General features: G+C 39.1%; 1 protein-coding gene across 3 annotated transcripts in view; it reads right to left on the reverse strand.

Moving 5' to 3' along the window:
• Positions 1-21,197, reverse strand: part of DAAM2 (dishevelled associated activator of morphogenesis 2) — a 257,845-nt gene that overhangs the window by 192,166 nt on the left and 44,482 nt on the right. For all 3 annotated transcript variants that reach the window (XM_063444117.1, XM_063444115.1, XM_063444116.1), the window contains exon 2: positions 2,872-3,074. In XM_063444117.1, coding sequence (XP_063300187.1) covers positions 2,872-3,045 — 174 coding nt within the window. In that variant the 5' untranslated portion in view covers positions 3,046-3,074. The remainder of the gene's footprint in view (positions 1-2,871; positions 3,075-21,197) is intronic.

Here is a 21,197-nt window from a genome sequence, read left to right on the forward strand (position 1 = left end):
ATTAACTTGACTCCTTAGAAAATATACTGAATTCATGAATTACTTCTTGCTCCTAAATCTATGTTCCTCTCAGGAATGTAAATTACTGGATCAAGTAGCATTGTTAGACACACTGATAGCTGAGCTCCACAGAATGCCAAGGAATCTGGATGAGGTTCTATTGGGCTGCAGAATATTTTTCCCGCTAAATAAATCTGCAGTCCTCTAACTGGGCCACAGGGCTCCATACAGATCCAACTCTATGATCTCATTGAAGTCTTTGCTCTCATCGGCTCTCACCACATGTCCATTAGTGATGTCACCAGCCTCTACTGTTACAGCGGACGTAGGGAGCTCCCAGAACAATTACTGGGCAGAACAAAAAGACTACATATTCGTCAAGGATGAAAACTTCATTTCTGTGTCTGTAGTCAAAAGCATATTACACAAATCAACACATGGGAGAACTCATATTAATCTATGTAACGAGTCACTGTCAAGAAAATGAAAAACAGTAGAACACACACTAGAAGCTATACAGAGAGTGCCCAAACTCCTTCTTCCAGGCTTCCGCAGATATTAATTCCCAGAATTCTCTGCCAGCCCTTGGCAAGCTTAGTCAGACATCAATGCGGCAGTCAATGTTGGCATTCCCTGTTCATTGTGGCAAATATGTAGCATGTTTAATATGTTTCTACTTAACTGGCTTCATCCATCAAGGCTGTAAATATTCAATAGTCCAATTATTTTATCAGTTATAAAATACATTCAACTATTACACGCAGAATGGGCAGCCATGTAGGAGTTCTTCTAAGAACATGATATATAGACAAACAAAGAAATCACTGGATCGTGATACAATATTGTTGAAACCACAAATAGACAGGGATGTTTCAGTCCCATTTACTACATCCACATGGGGAGCACCTAGCAAAACAGACAGTCCTGTGAATTAAAGTGAGGAGGATGGTACATCTACAAATCAGTGGGATTATCTAGGATTATGGGCAGGGTTAGGCATCCTAAAGTACTCAATATGCAGTGACTACATCTCTCCTGATGCTTTGCCAGAATTATGGCTGTTTGGGCGTTATGGGAGATGTAATTCACAATATCTGGAGTGCCAAAGGTTGCCTACCTTTGATTTAGATGGTCATAGAGGAGTGGGAGAACACAGCACTCCTGCACCTACAGCCCAGCTATCCAAACCAGAAACTCCAGGTAAAACCCAAAAGGCATTCCAAGGTGCACATTGACAGTCATTATTTGGCCTAGTGATTAATGTAATTGCAGGATTATTTAAATTAGAACATTTGGATTTAAAATAAATGTAACAATATATTGCTGAAATAAAGAATTATTTGACTTTTTTAAATTTTTGTAATTACAAAATAACAAACTATCTTCCCTTAATGAGTCTTTGAAATAACTGTATGCACTAGTAGTCTTTGTAGGAATCAGTAGTGGGGTGCACAGAGAGTACCAACATTGGGTAAATTCGCGCGTGGGGCAGATATGAGCATTTTTCATGGTTGCATCGCTTTCCATATTTCCATAGAGAGAGAGACCAAAGGAATTTCTCCAAACCGGCTTTGTATTTTTACTTATGTCATTTAGACCGAAAATATAAATTTCACATTGAGTCTAAGGATCCCTAATCCTGGGCTGGTAGGGGTGCCTTGAGGACTGGTTTGGAAGCCCCTGCATTAACCTCTACACTGACAAACGTATGTACTTTTAGCCAATAAACCACCAATTAGCTCTTCCTTAATGTAATGGATTTCTATTTTCACGGGTTCAATTCTGCTCCTCTGCTTCCCTGCAGCGAGACTGTAAATGCCAATACTCTGCATCTTCCCACACAGCAGCCTTTATGGGATCACAATTCTTGGCTTTACACTAACCGGTGGGCAAGACGAGGTATGTACAGGGCTCCTAACTTACAATGCCAGTTATCTACTGATCTACTAACTGAAGAGATGGGAGAGGAAGCAAGTCACTGGGTTGAGAGGGACTGGTATAACACTGCAAAAAATGGTGAAATGATAAAAGACTTTGGGTTTCAGGCGCTTGCAGACGGTTGTGAGGAAGGAAGGTGGTTGATTGTTTTGTTTGTTTTTCCAATGCTATAGTATTAGCCAACAGTCTGCCTCTAACACCTGCAGACATTACATCCACATATCGAACATCACCCGCCCCGGTTCCCACCAATAAGGAAGTTATTTGGCACTTTGTATCTACCTTTATCGCAACTAATATATGAAGAGGAATTTATATTTCTGTATCTGTACTGATATTCCAGACACTATAACATTTTATTAATCTCCTTATTTCTGTAAAGGAAAGACTGAAACAATTAAATGTCAAACCAGGTCTTCAGAAAAAGTTTAACAACTGTATCTGATGGGAGAGATTGGACACAACTGATGGCAGAAACTGGCTAATACAAGATCTCAATTCAATGTCACAAACACTAATGGAATGCTACAATTGTTCGAGTATTAAAGACCAAGCTATTCGTTTAAACTAAAGATGACATTCCCTTCCAGCTGTTCTCAGGCTACAATCACCAGAATCTTTTGGCAATCAATGGCCGGTGAATGGCCGTGAATTCTGGGAACTATAGTACAAGAGCTGCAGGATTTAAACTGAACTTTCTGGAATGGGAAGAAACGTCCATGTTTGGTTGGAACACTCAGCAAAATCAATGTTTTCTAAGCACGGCCAAGATTTACTGGGTTCTTCCAAACATGGTCGTAGCTAGTAGTACCTCAGATACCCATGTTGTTTAAATAATTTATAATGGGCAGAGAGATATTAAATAGACCTTATATTGTAACAGCAGCTGCATATTGTAACCCAATATTGTTAGTAGAATAAGTGGGAACTTACCACCAGCTCGGAGAACCGGGCATTGAGCTCCTCGGGCGATGGTATGGGCCCTGCAAACTCCACAAACTGAAGCGGGTTGTTGTCCTTGAGGTTAATTTCTGGGTGTTCGCTGCTCCCAAAGCAGCACAGGAACCCCATAGCATGACGGCTCCTTTTCCGGGGAGCCATGGTCATCCTGCAGAATGCTATCTACTGATCATGATCTGAAGGAAACGAAAAGAAGAAAAACAATTATATTCCCACAGTCATAACCCATGTGGAAATTATACAGGGGACACAAGATTTAATTCATCTTCTATCAATCCCATGCCTATCACACTTTTATAGTACAGTATTCTGGTCTGTTGTGGCAACATTTAATATCTGACACGGTCAGGGTTATTCAATAAACACCAAATTAGCTCATTAAACACAACTGGTGAATCTGAGGCTTAGCTATAGTCACAGCTAAGATATTTTAGCTTCAGTTTTGCAATTTGAATAACATTGGAGCAATAGCAACATCAATCATTGAAGTGATTACAGTGCCTGGAGTTGCCGTGCACTGCCCCTCCATTCAGTATTAAAATGTTTAACCAATTCTTTGAGATGGAGTGATCGTGTAATTTACTATTTATTGAATAACCGTGTGAATAACCGTGTGTTCTTATTGTTTTTATTCTGATCCGAGAGGGATATTGAGAGTAAAACAATGAGTACACCCTCCGTATTTACTGTGCCATGTATGAGAGGAGTCCAGCTGTGATTCCACCTCAAATGGTCAAGAAGGAAAATGTGTTGGGAGAAGAACGAGGCTTGGTGACCACGTTATCATCCGAGACCGTGCATTCAGTGGCGAATCCTGGACATATTTCATTTGTGTATACTATTAACTGGTACAAAAATAGGTGCTGCCCACCAATGTCTAAAATTCACATACATGCAAGGAAATTCATGTGTAAATTGAGGAGAGATCCCAAGATTTTATTAGAGATTTTAACCCCTTAAGGACCAAACTTCTGGAATAAAAGGGAATCATGACGTGTCACACACGTCATGTGTCCTTAAGGGGTTAAATACAGCAGTGATTGTAATGAACTAACAGCCAGCATTAAAACATGGTAAATGTCCAGGAAAACATGGTAAATCCGGTAACACTAGGGTGTGAGCTCTGGTTTACTATATATTATATACTAGACTTCTGCACAAATTATTTTCAGCTGCTACGAATGAATCAAATTCCTATTAATCTATGCCCGAATGAATCAATCCATCCAAGATTTACTTGTGGAGTCAGACAGATCAGTTTATTCAGAGGCATTTGACTCGTTCATAGCACCTTCAATATCTTTGTGCACATGTTATTACACACTATGTATTATTTTAAACTATCTTAATGACTGCAAAAATAGTGATTCTAAATTTAGACTGCTCAGCTGTAGTTTACCTTAAACACCAAATGGTCTGTATAACTAGACGCACATGTTCAAAATAATCTCCCCATTTACTTAAAATATAATAGTAGCCATTCGAATGCATTAACCCTTCCAAGGACATGCCCTGTGTGTGCTTAAAGTGATTGCACATTCATCGTTTGCACTGACGAGGTTATTACAACGAATACACTACAGGGTTCTTTTAACAAGATTTGAAATAGCTTTTCAGGGGTTACATCAAATTGTAGTGAATTGAATGCCAAAATTGCTATAAAAATAACTGAAAAGGCTGATTTGTGCTTTTTTTAGGTTTCACATCACGATAACGATTGGTTCTATAAAACAGTTAAATAAAACAGGATACATTATGTTTTTAATAAAGCACAGCTAATGTTTAACCCCTTAAGGACACAGGACATGTGTGACATGTCATGATTCCCTTTTATTCCAGAAGTTTGGTCCTTAAGGGGTTAAAGGGATTCTCTACGTACCACAACCACTGTATATGAAAGTAGTGGTTTTGGAGCAAAGACCCCGTCCGTTCAGTCTGAGAAGCGGAAGGGGAGCCTGAATAAAAACGAAGTCCGTATCAATATGAACAGAGTTCCTTTAACACTAACAAGTGGAACAGATTACAAGTATAATCCAATGATATTAGCACTGGTAATAGTAATAATGAATGGTGTGAACTATAGCATGTTTTTCCAGCATTTGCCATAGAAATGTTAGGACAGAAGCGAATATATCAATATCGCCAGTTTGGAAGGAAATCCTAATTACAGACTTTGACTGAATGCAGATGGCGATGCGATAAGACTCACTGTTTGGTAAATAACCCTCAGTCATTCTATTTTTAGATACAAATTAATTAAAGCTGATCTTTCACTTTCAGTATTCCATGATATAATCTTTATGACGTACTGACGTTCATTTCAACACAACCCACAAACACCATAAGACAAAGTAGGGACTATTATGTCGTGTGGACGAGTCAAAAGTTCGAGCTTTCTGAGAAGTCCCAGCATTTATAACCCCCTATTCCCATTTATATGATACAAATGAAGAAAGTTTAGAATGTCTCCCATTCACCACTTGAATTCTATTTGTAACTTTTTCAGTAAATGCTGCTTTATATATTAAACCAGTTCAGTTCCAGTCTATAAGTCTATGTCTTTGTGACGTGTTTAACGTAGCGAAGATTTCCTTCTGATCCCCAGTGGGTGCAGGTATTCCCTTACAGGGCACATCATTCACTTTTGGCGCATGTTTGTAGAGCCTGGAAAACTCAGCAGTTCTGACACCCGCTCTGCGTGAAACTAAATGCACAACACAGAACCTACAGAGAGCTGTCAATCATCCGGAGAGAGACGCACACAGCAAATCTCAGCATTTCAAAGCTGACAGCCATAACGGTTGTCGTGGGCCGGATGCCCTGGGGGGCCTGGCCGCACTAACACCATGTGTAGCGGCAGAACTGCCATCGGTGCAGCTGCACCGGGGTCCAGATGCTGATGGGGCCCATTGGGCAGCCCAAGCATTTAGGGCCACCCGATGGGCCCTATATCTTCAGGAGCCCAGTTAGCACGGTGGCCGTGGAATAGCACGACTGGGCGCAACCGAACCAGTCGCAAGTGCTGCTGGGAGTAAGTGATGGCCGGTCACTTCCTCCCAGCACACTCTGCGTGGGAGGAAGGAGACACAGCCAGGCCACGAGGAGGGGAGAGCCCGAGCCCCCACAAACTCCCATCAACCCCAGCCAGCCTCCTGCAAAGAAAAGGTAAGAAACAGGAGGGTGGCTGAAAAATTAGCTGTGTATGTATGTCTGTTAGTATGTACGTATGTCTGTTTGTTAGTATGTATGTCTGTCTGTTGGTTATTATTATTATTGGTATTTAAAAAGCCCTGAGGTGGGATTTGGAGGCGGGCCCCCGAGGGCCCAGATCTTGAGCTTGTTAGGGGCCCCGAAATTTCTGATGGCAGCCCTGCTCACTCCCACTAGAATGACTCAGATCCCGTCTTTTCCTGTGTGTCCAACTCATCTTCATGTTTGTATGTATGTATGTCTGTTAGTATGTATGTTAGGATGTCTGTCAGTATGCATGTAGGTCTGTCAGTATGTATGTATGTAGGTCTGTCAGTATGTATGTGTCTGTGTGCATGTCTGTGTGTATGTCTGTGTGTTTGTCTGTGTGTATGACAGTATGTGTGTATGTATGTTAGTATGTGTCTGTGTGTCACTATGTATGTCTGTGTGTCTGTATGTATGTGTGTGCCTGTTTCAGTATGTGTGTGTCAGTATGTATGTCTGTTTCAGTATGTGTCTGTGTCACTATGTGTGTATCTTTGTGTGTGTGTGTATCTGTGTTCTTTTTGTATCAGTGCCTGTGTTTGTGTCTGTGTGTGTGTATTCCTGTGGGCGGGATTTGGAGGCAGGCCCCTGGGGGCCCAGACCTTGAGCTGTGTTAGGGGCCCCAACATTTCTGATGGCGGCCCTGCCCACTCCCACTAGAATCGTTCGGAGACTCTCTTTGCCTGTGTGTCCAACTCATCTTGTTGCAAATACATGTCTGTTAATCCACCAGTTGTACAGGGCTACGGAATGTGTTGGCGCTTTATAAATAATAATAATAGATGTGTGTACAGACGTATAGTGACCTTGTCAACACATTACCAGTAGATATATTTTTGTACACGCATTCACCCGGAAATTGACACAAAATATACACCACGAGTAGCCAACAAGCATCTCTTCAGCTGTATGTGAACTACAAATAACAGGACTATCAGCCAGCCTTTCAGAGGGTCGTTCACAGTCTAAGGAGAAATAAATGGAAGCTCTACGTTTGCTGCAGTTATCCCTACTATACCATAGATGGTTTCCTATATAAAGAACCCCTTTCAGCTGCGGACGGGATACTGCTATATGTTGATATGACAGCAGAAGGGCAGAGTTCACACTGAACATACTGCAGGCTGTGTAACCATCATAAAAAACCCATCAGCAATAACATAACACCATAAACTAATCAACCGTAAACCAATCAAAGCCAATAAACCCAGGCCGGCCTGGACAAGGCCAGTATGCATTACCCTAGGAATGACGGGAGTCCCGTTGCTCACAATAAACTTTACTTACAGGACAAACACAGACACTCACAGACTAGGAGACAGAGGACAAGCTTTTAGCAAACAGTAATAACACCAGTTGCGATCCATCGAGACAGGTTTTCAAATTAAATCATTTGCCACATCTTGAAAAAAGACCAGTTTTGAGTTTCTCAGCTCCTGACTTACCACTTCATGCGTCTAACAAGAGGTGAAACGCACACGGCTATTTGCGAGGGGTGATTATTGTGGCTGAAATGATCCGTGATCTCAGGGACAAGAGTAGACGTGTACTCTTAGTGGAAGAAGACACAGTGTCAAACTAGCTATACAATCTAATCAGGCTTTTAGCTGGAGCGATTCGTTTCGAGTGACACAAACACAGAGAAGGAGTTCTCAAAACCTCGTCAATAAATTACAAAACATGAGACCATTAGCTACCTAATCCTTTATTGCTTCTCGCCTTCAAGAAAGGCTTTGTTAGTTTTGGACATTTCTATAGCCTCCTATTTGTTGTCCACAGTTTTCAGTCAGGGCAGTAAAGTTGCAGAATTCACTGCAAAGTGCATTTCAGATCCAGAATCCGGTTGGCTGCTTATATATGCAAATAGGGTTTAAACCGTTATATTCAGCTTAAGTAGCACCCATCTAAAAAAAAAAACAAGCAAGCATTTGTCTCTTTAGTTAGATTATTTTTTTTAATATATTTTTTGTCATTATAATGGAAAGAGTGTGATTGGGTTATTTCTCTTCCTCCTACTGGATAAATTCAGGGACGTCTGACCTTAATGGACTTTGTCTCTTTTTTACCCGGATTAATCGTGTGTAAGTTATTAAGTGATTGTGATATTCCTTGTTCTCAGAACACTCAGAATGGCTTTTCTGTATTGTTATTACTATTCGAATTCTCTCTCCCTCCAACTAATGTACTTTTTAATTTTAACCAAATCTTTTTTTCCTCGCTGTTTTTTTTTTTATAAAGTAAAACCTGAGATTTCTCCTTTCAGGCTGATGCGATTGCTCAATTGTGTAAAGCGCCAAGCTTAGACATTAGACTAGGTTTGATTTCAGCTTTCATGATTTAAATATTTAAATTGGTTTATTATGTATTATTTATTATTTGCCAATTCTGTTGGGTCAGTTCTGTTGGGTCAGTTCTGTTTGGTCAGTTCGGTTGGGTCAGTTCGGTTGGGCCAGTTCGGTTGGGCCAGTTCGGTTGGGCCAGTTCGGTTGGGCCAGTTCGGTTGGGTCAGTTCGGTTGGGCCAGTTCGGTTGGGCCAGTTCGGTTGGGCCAGTTCGGTTGGGTCAGTTCGGTTGGGCCAGTTCGGTTGGGCCAGTTCGGTTGGGCCAGTTCGGTTGGGTCAGTTCGGTTGGGTCAGTTCTGTTGGGTCAGTTCGGTTGGGCCAGTTCGGTTGGGCCAGTTCGGTTGGGCCAGTTCGGTTGGGCCAGTTCGGTTGGGCCAGTTCGGTTGGGCCAGTTCGGTTGGGCCAGTTCGGTTGGGCCAGTTCGGTTGGGCCAGTTCGGTTGGGCCAGTTCGTTTGGGCCAGTTCGGTTGGGCCAGTTCGGTTGGGTCAGTTCGGTTGGGTCAGTTTGGTTGAGTCCACTAAGTATTTTGAAACACTTTTCTGAGAAAAAGGCAAGTGGTAAATTAAAACAATTAGTGTTATTTGATTTTGTGTAAACAATTCCCCTAAACAATATATAAGAAAATACAAAGTCTTCCAGCAGAATTTGCTATGTAAAAAATTCCAGAAATAATAAAATAATAGAACACCCTGTTTGTGGTGCTAGCAGTTTACACAGCTGATTCAGGAATGAAAGCACAATTCCTGTCTGTTTTGTGTACAATACCTGTCTGTGAAACTGGCTGATGTTAGCCACAGTGTACACATCACTTGGCAACACTTCCTGAGACCTCTACCTCTTGGCAAACATTGCTCCTCTCTGACCTCAAATCCCTCCATGCAATCCCACATGTCTCAAGCCTTACCCTACATCATGGACTCCAAGAGAACTCCCATCATATTCTCTTATTGCAAGATTCCATTCTTCAAAGATACAAAACCTTGTGTTCCGTCTATTCCTGCCAAGTTATTATCACCAATCGTGTAATCTAATAAGATTATTTTTATCTGCAGGGAGCCCGTAATAAATATACATAGATACCCAGACCTCGAGAGATACATATACAGAGCTATGTATAGATATCAAAAATGTACAGCATGACCAGCACTCACGTTTTTGTAGAGTAGATAAAAAGTATAGACTGTATTTAAACATAATTAAAAATTGGCAGCTCGACGTTTCAGTCCTCTTCTAGGACTTTCATCAGGAACACTATGTATAGACATATATAGAACGGTTCCATTATGCTTTGCTGGGTTGCACCTACATCTTCCTTAAACGTCTGTATTGGGATCTTCCTATCAATAATTACCAAAATCCGATAATCCCAAGAAAATGGAGTAGAGTAGTACTGGGAGAGCTACTGGTATCATTATTATTATTATTTTATTATTTATATAGCGCTATCAGATTCCGTAGCGCTGTACAATGGGATGTTTTAAAGAGAAGCAAGACGCTTTGGCGTTTACTCTAATCATACAGAGACAATGTGGACAATTGTGTTTCTACATTTCTCCTACAATATTAATACTGATGATATCAATGCCACTCCAAATATGCAATAAATTTAAACTAGCAAGAAATACACCCGGCACAATGCGGCGTCCACAAATAAAATCCCACGCTGAATATGCACAGAAGCAGATATAACGTTTTAGATATCCAGCCAACACTTTAACAGTATTATCTGTAAAACGGATAGCATGTGCTTATTTGTATTTTCAGCAAGGCATGCTGGGAGAGCCAGGGCTAGACTTTGTAAGGTTTCACTTGAGATGTACAGACGATGCACAGCTAGAGATGTTGAATCACCTTGCAGGAATATATATGGTTAGTGTTTCATTTCCAGCAGTAAAACGTGCAGAGGATATAATTCAAGTTCCGGTATTTTGTCAAATTAAAGAAAACAGATGTTTACTAATATATCCTTAAAGCGGCTGTTGGTCCTAGGTATTCCTGCTCATAGTATTTGAGATACAAAGTATATCAGATTCATTCTAGAAGGTACATCTGGTTTAATTGTTTTTGAAAGTTAATGATTTTCCAGTAAAGATGAGATGAATCGATTATATACACTCACTCTATTTATAAATCGCTTACAATATACTTTGAGGTTGCTGTTAAATACAGCCCTGCGTAAGCTTTAGAATGTTTAATAGCTCTTTATGTCGTTCTTTCCTGTATTAGGGATCAGATATTTGTACTGCCCCTCACAGGGCTAACCCGCATAAAGAAATATGATGTTTATAAATGACATTTAATATGAATATTGGTATTCAGGATAAACTGTAAATGTTACTATAAAAACCTATAACAAATGTATCACAATACGCCCTATCTTTCCTAATTCAAATATTCTCTGCCGTACTGGCCATCAGTATAAAGTCAGATTGCTTGGACAAGCATCATTGGAAATATAGTTTTAAAATATCTGGAGCGACAATGTGAGCCTTCGCCATACTAACATTTTCCTCTTCTAAGTATTTCTTAGAAAACATTGGGAGATTTTATGGTCCATTAACGATCCCCCAGGTGGTCTATCAAAGACATTAGAGGGTTAATAAATGAGTGAGAAAGCTGTGGATGATCCATGGATTGCGTGACTGGCACCCCCATTCACCCTGCGGGGGGCAGAACCCGTGCTATATCCAGTGAGGACGTTCTCCGTGATGATTGCACATTTGTGCTGAGCTGTGATGCACTTGGCAATGTAATTGCCCTAATGCAATTTCAGTGTCTTGCCAGATGATTGCCTCTCACATGATTTGTGTGCATTTCCCCTTGCAGACACCACATGATTAAACTCTGAGATCTCCACTCTTTCTTTTTTTAAATTGTATTTTGTCGTTCGGATTGCCCAATAATAAAAAGGTATAAACACATGCGCTCAGTTGGCAGGGCCAGTGCCGCAGGAGTTCTGTGCAGGTCGATCAAGCTGTCCAATTTCATAGATGTCATCGAGTCTAAAAACTCAGTGTTGCCAGCCTGCTTTCTCCTCTAGAACAGTGATGGATCGAGTGACCATGAGCATTCCTCCACATAGTAAACATTTGATGAAGGCATTTTTTTCCGAGCTATGAGCTAATACAATGTCTTGTATTCATGACTGACATTTGGAATATATCTGAAAGGGGTGCTTTGCATACTGGTATCTGGGAAATATTCATTACAAGCATGTCATTGTCATATTAAACGTATTGTCGCATATTTTGAGCAGGTCTCCCATATTCAGAGAGTGATATTTAGGTCAGAACTTTGGTCCTCCGGCTGTGCTAACAGCAGGTGTCCTAATATCAAATTCTGAGTACAGAAATCCACTTGCCCTTAAAGGGGTGTCTAGTTTGTTGGGCACTATTATGACTGGTAGCAAATTAGATCATGGTACCGCTTTAAACGAGCCGTCAATGGAAGAAGGGATGTTATGTTTCCTGTAACTGTAAAACAATTCTCAGGGCCTAGTGGTGTTATGTTTGACACATTGTGAACAAGAGTTCCTAGTAGACTATGTTTGAAAGAGGAAAGACTCTCGTCATCCAGGAAAGTGATCTCATTTACAATAAGTGGGCCAAGATCATGAATCTTTTAAAGCCCTATCCACCGTATCTGCAATTAGAAAGACTTTAAAAGTGTATCTAACAAAAAGGTTCTTCGGGCCCTTAGGCACAGCCAGGAATGGCAAGAAGACTGCCAAGGACATGCACTATAGGAGAATGCATGACATGTAGCACTCAATGTCTGTCTACAATGTATCCATACATTCTGTAGACTTATATATACTGAGCCTAATGTGCCATTATATGGCCAGATAGCATGTCATTATATCGCCAGAGGGCATAGGTGGGCAGATTTTAGGTCTAAGAAATTGATCTGACATTCGTGCTCACAAATCCTGCCATTACTTAGATTAGCCCTTTTTGGATCACAATCATTTGAATCTGAGTCATCCATAAGGCAGCAGCCAGTGTACTTGGAACCTGGTGCCACTTTTCCGGTGTGACACGAGATTAATGAGCTTCATGGTTTAATTTGCAGAACGTTGCTGAACGATTAATAACTGAAGGAATACACGTCACGTGAAATTAAACATACCTCGCTATACAAACTTCATTTTTTAACTAAAACTGCCGCCTTCTGATTTTCCTGTGTTTTCAGGGAGTTCGTGAAATAAATTAAGTGTCACGGTGAGAGACGTCCAGCCAAAAACTATTGTTTTCTCAGAGGGTGATTCAACGACCTGTTGGAAATTTCACACGTGTGTTTGAATCAGCCCCTGAGAATAAAGGGAATAAAATCACATTAACTGGAATTGAAATCAGATCCTACTTTGATTCATCTGGCATGCGATCCGGCGATGTAATGGTGCTCGGAGGCACTGGTAATATGAAAACATCAGCTTGGATTATCAAAGCATAAAGCCGTATAGAATTAGCTAGATGACGGCTATCAGTTTCTATAAAACACATGTAACAAGTCCTGAATTAAACTGTAACCAGTCACCTTAAAGGAAAGGTAAAGCCTCCGGAATATTAAAGGCAGGTTGGGTCTGTAGACATTCTTCAGTTTGGAAACTTAGCCTAACCAGATATACACGATATAGACTTCCTTCCTATAATACGAAAAAACTCCAACTAGAACTCTCAAAGAAAATGTAACTGTTAACATAGATATGATAATATTTAATAACATGTGAGGCCTAACGTTTACACATTGTATACAATAATATTCTCTGTAATTATTGATCGATTGATATAGTGATTTCTTATGCACTAGGTACATTGAGTAATTATTATACAGACAGAAATATAGTGATTGGTAAAGCTCGGAGCACAGATGAATTGTACGTGTGAATACAAGCTACAGATATGTTTAGGTCATTTTGTCCTATGTATTATGCTATCATGTTGTTGTAGTATGTTATTCTGTTGTGAAGGTGATATTTTTACTTTGTTATACTGTTTCTTTTTTAAATATTATGTTATAATGTCACTAATTATACTGTTTATATATTGTATTACAATATATGCTACTATTTTAATATGTTCTGAAGGTACGGTTACTATAATATACAGTTTATGTTTTATAATGCTATGAGGTTACAATGATCCGTTATAACATTACTTAGTTATAGTATCAACATATTATGATGTCACTATGTTATCCTTTTTTATTTTATAATCGTTTTATGCTATAATCTTACTAGGTCGTCACTAAGTAATACTGCTTCTATTTTGTGATTGTATGCTATAATGTTACCATTTCACTATGTTATGATTTGTATCTGTTATAATGTCATGTTATAATGTTACTATGTCACTATGCTATAATGTTTACGTGTCATAATGTTACTGTCACTATGTCACTATGTCACTATGTCACTATGCTATAATGTTTATGTGTTATAATGTTACTGTCACTATGCTATAATGTTTATGTGTTATGTTACCATGTCACTATGCTATAATGTTACCATTTCACTATGTTATGATTTGTATCTGTTATAATGTCATGTTATAATGTTACTATGTCACTATGCTATAATGTTTATGTGTTATGTTACCATGTCACTATGCTATAATGTTACCATTTCACTATGTTATGATTTGTATCTGTTATAATGTCATGTTATAATGTTATAATGTTTACGTGTCATAATGTTACTGTCACTATGTCACTATGTCACTATGTCACTATGCTATAATGTTAACATGTTATAATGTTACCGTCACTATGTTATAATGTTACCATGCTATAATGTTACTATGCCACTATGCTATGTTTGTGTTATAATATTGTTATAATGTTATTGTCACTATGCTATAATGTTTATGTGTTATAATGTTATGTTATAATGTTACCATGTTACTATGCTATAATGTTTCCGTGTAATTATGTCACTATGCTATAATGTTTATGTGTTATAATGTTATGTTATAATGTTACCATGTTACTATGCTATAATGTTTACGTGTAATTATGTCAATATGCTATAATGTTTGTGTTATAATATTGTTATAATGTTACTATGTCATTATGCTATAATGTTTACATGTCATAATGTTACTATGTCACTATGCTATGTTTGTGTTATAATGTTTTTGTCACTATGCTATAATGTTTACCTGTTATAATGTTATAATGTTTACGTGTTATAATGTTATGTTATAATGTTATTGTCCCTATGTTATAATGTTTACGTGTTATAATGTTATAATGTTTACGTGTTATAATGTTATGTTATAATGTTATTGTCCCTATGTTATAATGTTTATGTGTTATAATGTTATTGTCCCTATGTTATAATGTTTACGTGTTATAATGTCATGTTATAATGTTAGTATGTCACTATGCTATAATGTTTGTGTTATAATGTTATGTTATAATGTTATTGTCACTATGTTATAATGTTTACGTGTTATAATGTTATTGTCCCTATGTTATAATGTTTACGTGTTATAATGTTATGTTATAATGTTATTGTCACTATGTTATAATGTTATTGTCACTATGCTATAATGTTTACGTGTTATAATGTTATTGTCCCTATGTTATAATGTTTACGTGTTATAATGTTATGTTATAATGTTATTGTCCCTATGTTATAATGTTTACGTGTTATAATGTTATAATGTTTATGTGTTATAATGTTATTGTCCCTATGTTATAATGTTACTGTCACTATGCTATAATGTTTACGTGTTATAATGTTACTATGTCACTATGCTATAATGTTTACGTGTTATAATGTTATTGTCCCTATGTTATAATGTTTACGTGTTATAATGTTACTGTCACTATGCTATAATGTTTACGTGTTATAATGTTACTATGTCACTATGCTATAATGTTTACGTGTTATAATGTTACTATGTCACTATGCTATAATGTTTACGTGTTATAATGTTACTATGTCACTATGCTATAATGTTTACGTGTTATAATGTTACTATGTCACTATGCTATAATGTTTACGTGTTATAATGTTACTATGTCACTATGCTATTATATTTCTGTGTTATAATATTGTTATAATGTTACTATGTCACTATGCTATAATGTTTACATGTTATGTTACTTTATTACTATGTTATAATGTGTCTGTATTCTAATGTTACCATATAACTATGTTATAATGTTTCTATTATAATGTTACTGTCACTATGTTATAATGTTATTGTCACTATGTTATAATGTTTACGTGTTATAATGTTATGTTATAATGTTAACGTGTCCTAATGTTATTGTCCCTATGTTATAATGTTTACGTGTTATAATGTTACTATGTCACTATGTTATAATGTTTATGTGTTATAATGTTATTGTCACTATGTTATAATGTTATTGTCACTATGTTATAATGTTTACGTGTTATAATGTTATGTTATAATGTTATTGTCCCTATGTTATAATGTTTACGTGTTATAATGTTATTGTCCCTATGTTATAATGTTTACGTGTTATAATGTTATTGTCACTATGTTATAATGTTACTATATCACTATGCCATTATGTCTGTGTTATAATGTTACTATATCACTATGCCATTATGTCTCTGTGTTATAATGTTACTATATCACTATGCCATTATGTCTCTGTGTTATAATGTTACTATATCACTATGCCATTATGTCTCTGTGTTATAATGTTACTATATCACTATGCCATTATGTCTGTGTTATAATGTTACTATATCACTATGCCATTATGTCTCTGTGTTATAATGTTACTATATCACTATGCCATTATGTCTCTGTGTTATAATGTTACTCCTGGATCTTTTGCTTTCGCTCTGTGAATTGGAAATAATAGATTATCACACACAGATCAGGGAATCCTGTGCCTCTCGGGGATGATTCATCTAACTACAAGAACGGCAGCCAAGCGCAAGTCATGTGACACTGTACAAATCCTTCACACAATGGATTGGGCCGTTAGCAGCTGCCAAGTTATCACAAAGGATCAACCAACACTACCTTAGTTAAATAACGTAATGCCAACTTTCCTGTCCATTGACCGGGGGTAATAGCTGACATAAGTTGCCCAGTTTGCACAATGCAAACATCACCGCCATGCACAAATTAATGGAGACCCACAAAACTAATACCAACCAACTCACATCATCCCCAGCCAACCACAGCAAATGCTTTGTGGGTTAAAAACTGGCTAAATGAAATAGATCTTTTAGAATAGATGTTTCTGCTATGCTATGTCTGCTTAATGTGTTTAGTAGAAATAATTGAAAGCAGTTAGACTGGCTGTGAGTGGTGGGAGCGGTTATAATTGAAAGCAGTTAGACTGGCTGTGAGTGGTGGGAGCAGTTATAATTGAAAGCAGTTAGACTGGCTGTGAGTGGTGGGAGCTGTTATAATTGAAAGCAGTTGGACTGGCTGTGAGTGGTGGGTGCTGTTATAATTGAAAGCTGTTGGACTGGCTGTGAGTGTTGGGAACTGTTATAATTGAAAGCAGTTGGACTGGCTGTGAGTGGTGGGAGCTGTTATAATTGAAAACAGATGGACTGGCTGTGAGTGGTGGGAGCTGTTTTGTAACATTTTGCAAACATTCCCATAATGCATTGTGGTGCAAGCTATGTTTTGATCCATTTTATAGAATTGTCTAGGGAGTTGCTTGGTCCTTGGTCTCATTAACCCCTTTTTGTCTGAATAACCCCACCTCATCTCACCAGCCTTGTGCCATTCTCTCCCCTGTATGTACATAGCCAGTTATGTCTCTCTCTCTCTCCTGATCTCTCTTGCCCACATTTCCCTAACCTCTCTTTCATCCTACCGCCTGAACAGAACCGGGGCTAAAGAACTGAAATTCTGGGGTCCTGAAACCCAAAGCTACTCCCTAACATCGCCTATGGAGCCTGTCTAGTTATTAACTATATTACTGATGTAAATTGGTTATATATCCTGACAGGACCTGGGAATGGGATCTGCTCTCAGTTACTATTTATTATTATTATTAAGTGTTCTTGCATAGCAAGACCACTTAATGTTATCTCACATATATATTATTCTTATTATAGCCAAATTTACCACCCTAACTCCTCCCACAGTTTTTACACTACATAGACAAAAATATACCAAAACGTGCGGATTGTTCCCGATTGGTGTGCTATTACTTTGTGGAACGAGGCAAAATTGGTCCCATAGGAATGAATGGCAAAATGTTCAAAGCTAGAGTGGGAGCTGGCAAAAGCTGAAAAATCAGGACATGATTTCTAAACTGCCACCACTCCCTCATTTTCAAGCCTACCTACACAAATCTTATATCAAAACGTTCAGCTATCCCTGCTGCCACTAGAATTGTCCACGGCTAAGCCATAGTCCTGATTGTTTTCACAATATGACCATTTGTTTGCAACTCACGCCGTCCATTGACATTCATTGAAACTCCACTCTAGCCAGCTCAAATTTGAACGGCAATTTCCAAACTGCGACTGTGCCTTCATTGTTAATATTTCCGAGACATACTATGCATCAAAATGTAGGTCTGGGTCTTGTGATTCTCACAATATAAAGCTCTTCGCTGTAGGATTTATAGTTTTTAAAATGCGACCGTTTGAAGATGGCAACCGCCAAAATACTCTGACCTGTGCCAGGCTGGAGCAGCAAGTGATGTCATAGACAGGGCCTTTTGTACACCTGCTAATGTTTTTATAACTGTATGTTTTAATGTAACTGTGAAGCACTTTGGGCAACAACGTTGCAATTAAATGTGCTATATAAATAAATACTAACAGTTACTCCGCCCACTACAGTTGTAGACTACTGATGGAGGCAAGAACACTTCACACAATTTCCCCAGAAATTGTAGCTTTTCTAGTTATTATTATTATTAATAATAAAGGTAACTCAGGCTGAGATGTTTATTCACAGAAGGCGCAACACATACAAATTTAAAGCTAAATCGCCCCAAATGAATACAGTGGCAGGCAGTGTTCATGGCAGCAACTGACTTATTCAGTTCTAACTGTACGGATTATCTAGATATGTGACCCTCACACACTCAGGGTTATTCACTGAAGTATGAAATATAATTAGAACAATAAACGCTATCAATCTGGTCATTGTATTGTCTTTATAACGGTGCGGTCAGTAGAATGATGCCGATAAGAACTAAAATCTCATTTTGGCACATTTTTGCTCCTATTTTAATCATCCCCACCATTAATTAAATGTTAATTATATGGATTTCCTATTTCGGTGTAACTGACGGCTATTGCTGCAGTAATTTAATACACAAAACCATTTGTGGTACAATTGTGCCATTTTCTCATGGAATTAATTTCAGAATGGAATGACCTCTCCAAATATTTAAAATACACTTTGTTTTAGAACAGCTGTGCAGGATCAGGGTGATGAATGGGAGAGGACATTGCACATATCTGTGGCTGGGAAGAGGTTAAACTCTCGTCTTCCCGTCTCACACCCGCTCATTTCTTCTTTAAGGACATGATGTAAGACCATCATTCTCCAAGAACAATAAATTATTCTTCTATCCCATTCTCATAAAGTCCAAACTAAGTTATTTAAAGTCTGTTCTCCTGCCAGCCGCGTCAGAGACAGTTCATGGGAGATAGTACGAGAGAGGGATTTAATGCTTTCACCCAACGTGTTTATAGATAAAGCATTTTATAAACCATTTCAGGTAGATTTAAACAAAATTCATATGGACTTCATTAGTGCTAGTTTTTAAGAACTCAAATTTGGTTTGAAATCACAGGAACCTCTTATTTAAAGGAACATGCATTCCTAGTGCTATCATTATTATTATTTTAAAGCGCCAACAAATTCTGCAGTGGTTTTCCCCTAACAATGCAGGTGTCCACCCCTCATGCAGGGGTTTAACCCCTTAAGGACCAAACTTCTGGAATAAAAGGGAATCATGACATGTCACACATGTCATGTGTCCTTAAGGGGTTAAAAGGTAAGTTTTACTTACCATGCATAGAAATCTAGAATGTGACGGCAGATAAGAACCATTCAGCCCATCTAGTCTGCCCAATTTTTAAATACTTTCATTAGTCCCTGGCATTATCTTATAGTTAGGATAGCCTTATGCCTATCCCACGCATGCTTAAACTCCTTTACTGTGTTAACCTCTAGCACTACAGCTGGACTCCATGCATCCACTACCCCCTCTGTAAAATAATATATTACAGCGTGCTGGTCTTGGTGACCTCAGCCACTCCAATGCTTTTCCATAAAGAAGTATTGAAAGGCTAGGATGCATGTGCTTCAAAATGCTGCCCTGTGCCAATCAAATGCTCTTAATGACAGTCCTTTGTCTTCCTGATAGCCATTAGAGACGTGTTACTCCTGCAATGACGGCAATGCTTCTGCAAAACAGCAATGGTTTCAGTTGTAGGGTTAAACAGACAGGGCCATGACACCCAGGCCATTGAGATTACATGTTCTAGGTGCCATGACACCCAGGCCATTAAGATTATGTGTTCTAGGTGTCATGACACCCAGGCCATTGAGATTACGTGTTCTAGGTGCCATGACACCCAGGGCATTGAGATTACATGTTCTAGGTGCCATGACACCCAGGCCATTAAGATTATGTGTTCTAGGTGCCATGACACCCAGGCCATTGAGATTACGTGTTCTAGGTGCCATGACACCCAGGGCATTGAGATTACATGTTCTAGGTGACATGACACCCAGGCCATTGAGATTACGTGTTCTAGGTGCCATGACACCAAGGCCATTGAAATTACATGTTCTAGGTGCCATGACACCCAGGCCATTGCGATTACGTGTTCTAGGTGCCATGACACCCAGACCATTGAGATTACGCGTTCTAGGTGCCATGACACCCAGGCCATTGCGATTACGTGTTCTAGGTGCCATGACACCCAGGCCATTGCGATTACGTGTTCTAGGTGCCATGACACCCAGACCATTGAGATTACGTGTTCTAGGTGCCATGACACCCAGGCCATTGAGATTACGTGTTCTAGGTGCCATGACACCCAGGCCATTGAGATTACATGTTCTAGGTGCCATGACACCCAGACCATTGAGATTACGTGTTCTAGGTGCCATGACACCCAGGCCATTGAGATTACGCATTCTAGGTGCCATGACACCCAGGCCATTGAGATTACATGTTCTAGGTGACATGACACCCAGGCCATTGAGATTACATGTTCTAGGTGCCATGACACCCAGACCATTGAGATTACGTGTTCTAGGTGCCATGACACCCAGGCCATTGAGATTACGCGTTCTAGGTGCCATGACACCCAGGCCATTGAGATTACATGTTCTAGGTGCCATGACACCCAGGCCATTGAGATTACGTGTTCTAGGTGCCATTCTAGGTGCCATAGCACGCAGGCCATTGCGATTATGTGTTCTAGGGGCAATGACACCCAGGCCATTGAGATTACATGTTCTAGGTGCCATGACACCCAGGCCATTGGGATGATGCGTTCTAGGTGCCATGACACCCAGGCCATTGAGATTAGGTGTTCTAGGTGCCATGACACCAAGACCATTGAGATTACGTGTTCTAGGTGCCATGACACCAAGACCCTGGAGTTTACGTGTTCTAGTCCCTTTTACTAGTGAGCGTTATCTGTCGGTGCTTTAGTAATTCTAAACTTTCTCCCCCAGTCCAGCCACCATACGGGTCCTGGAGGTGATATGTCAGTGGTCAGAGCTCCACTAT

This window comes from Pelobates fuscus, chromosome 2 (genome assembly GCF_036172605.1).
Source record: "Pelobates fuscus isolate aPelFus1 chromosome 2, aPelFus1.pri, whole genome shotgun sequence".
Classification (NCBI taxonomy): domain Eukaryota; kingdom Metazoa; phylum Chordata; class Amphibia; order Anura; family Pelobatidae; genus Pelobates; species Pelobates fuscus.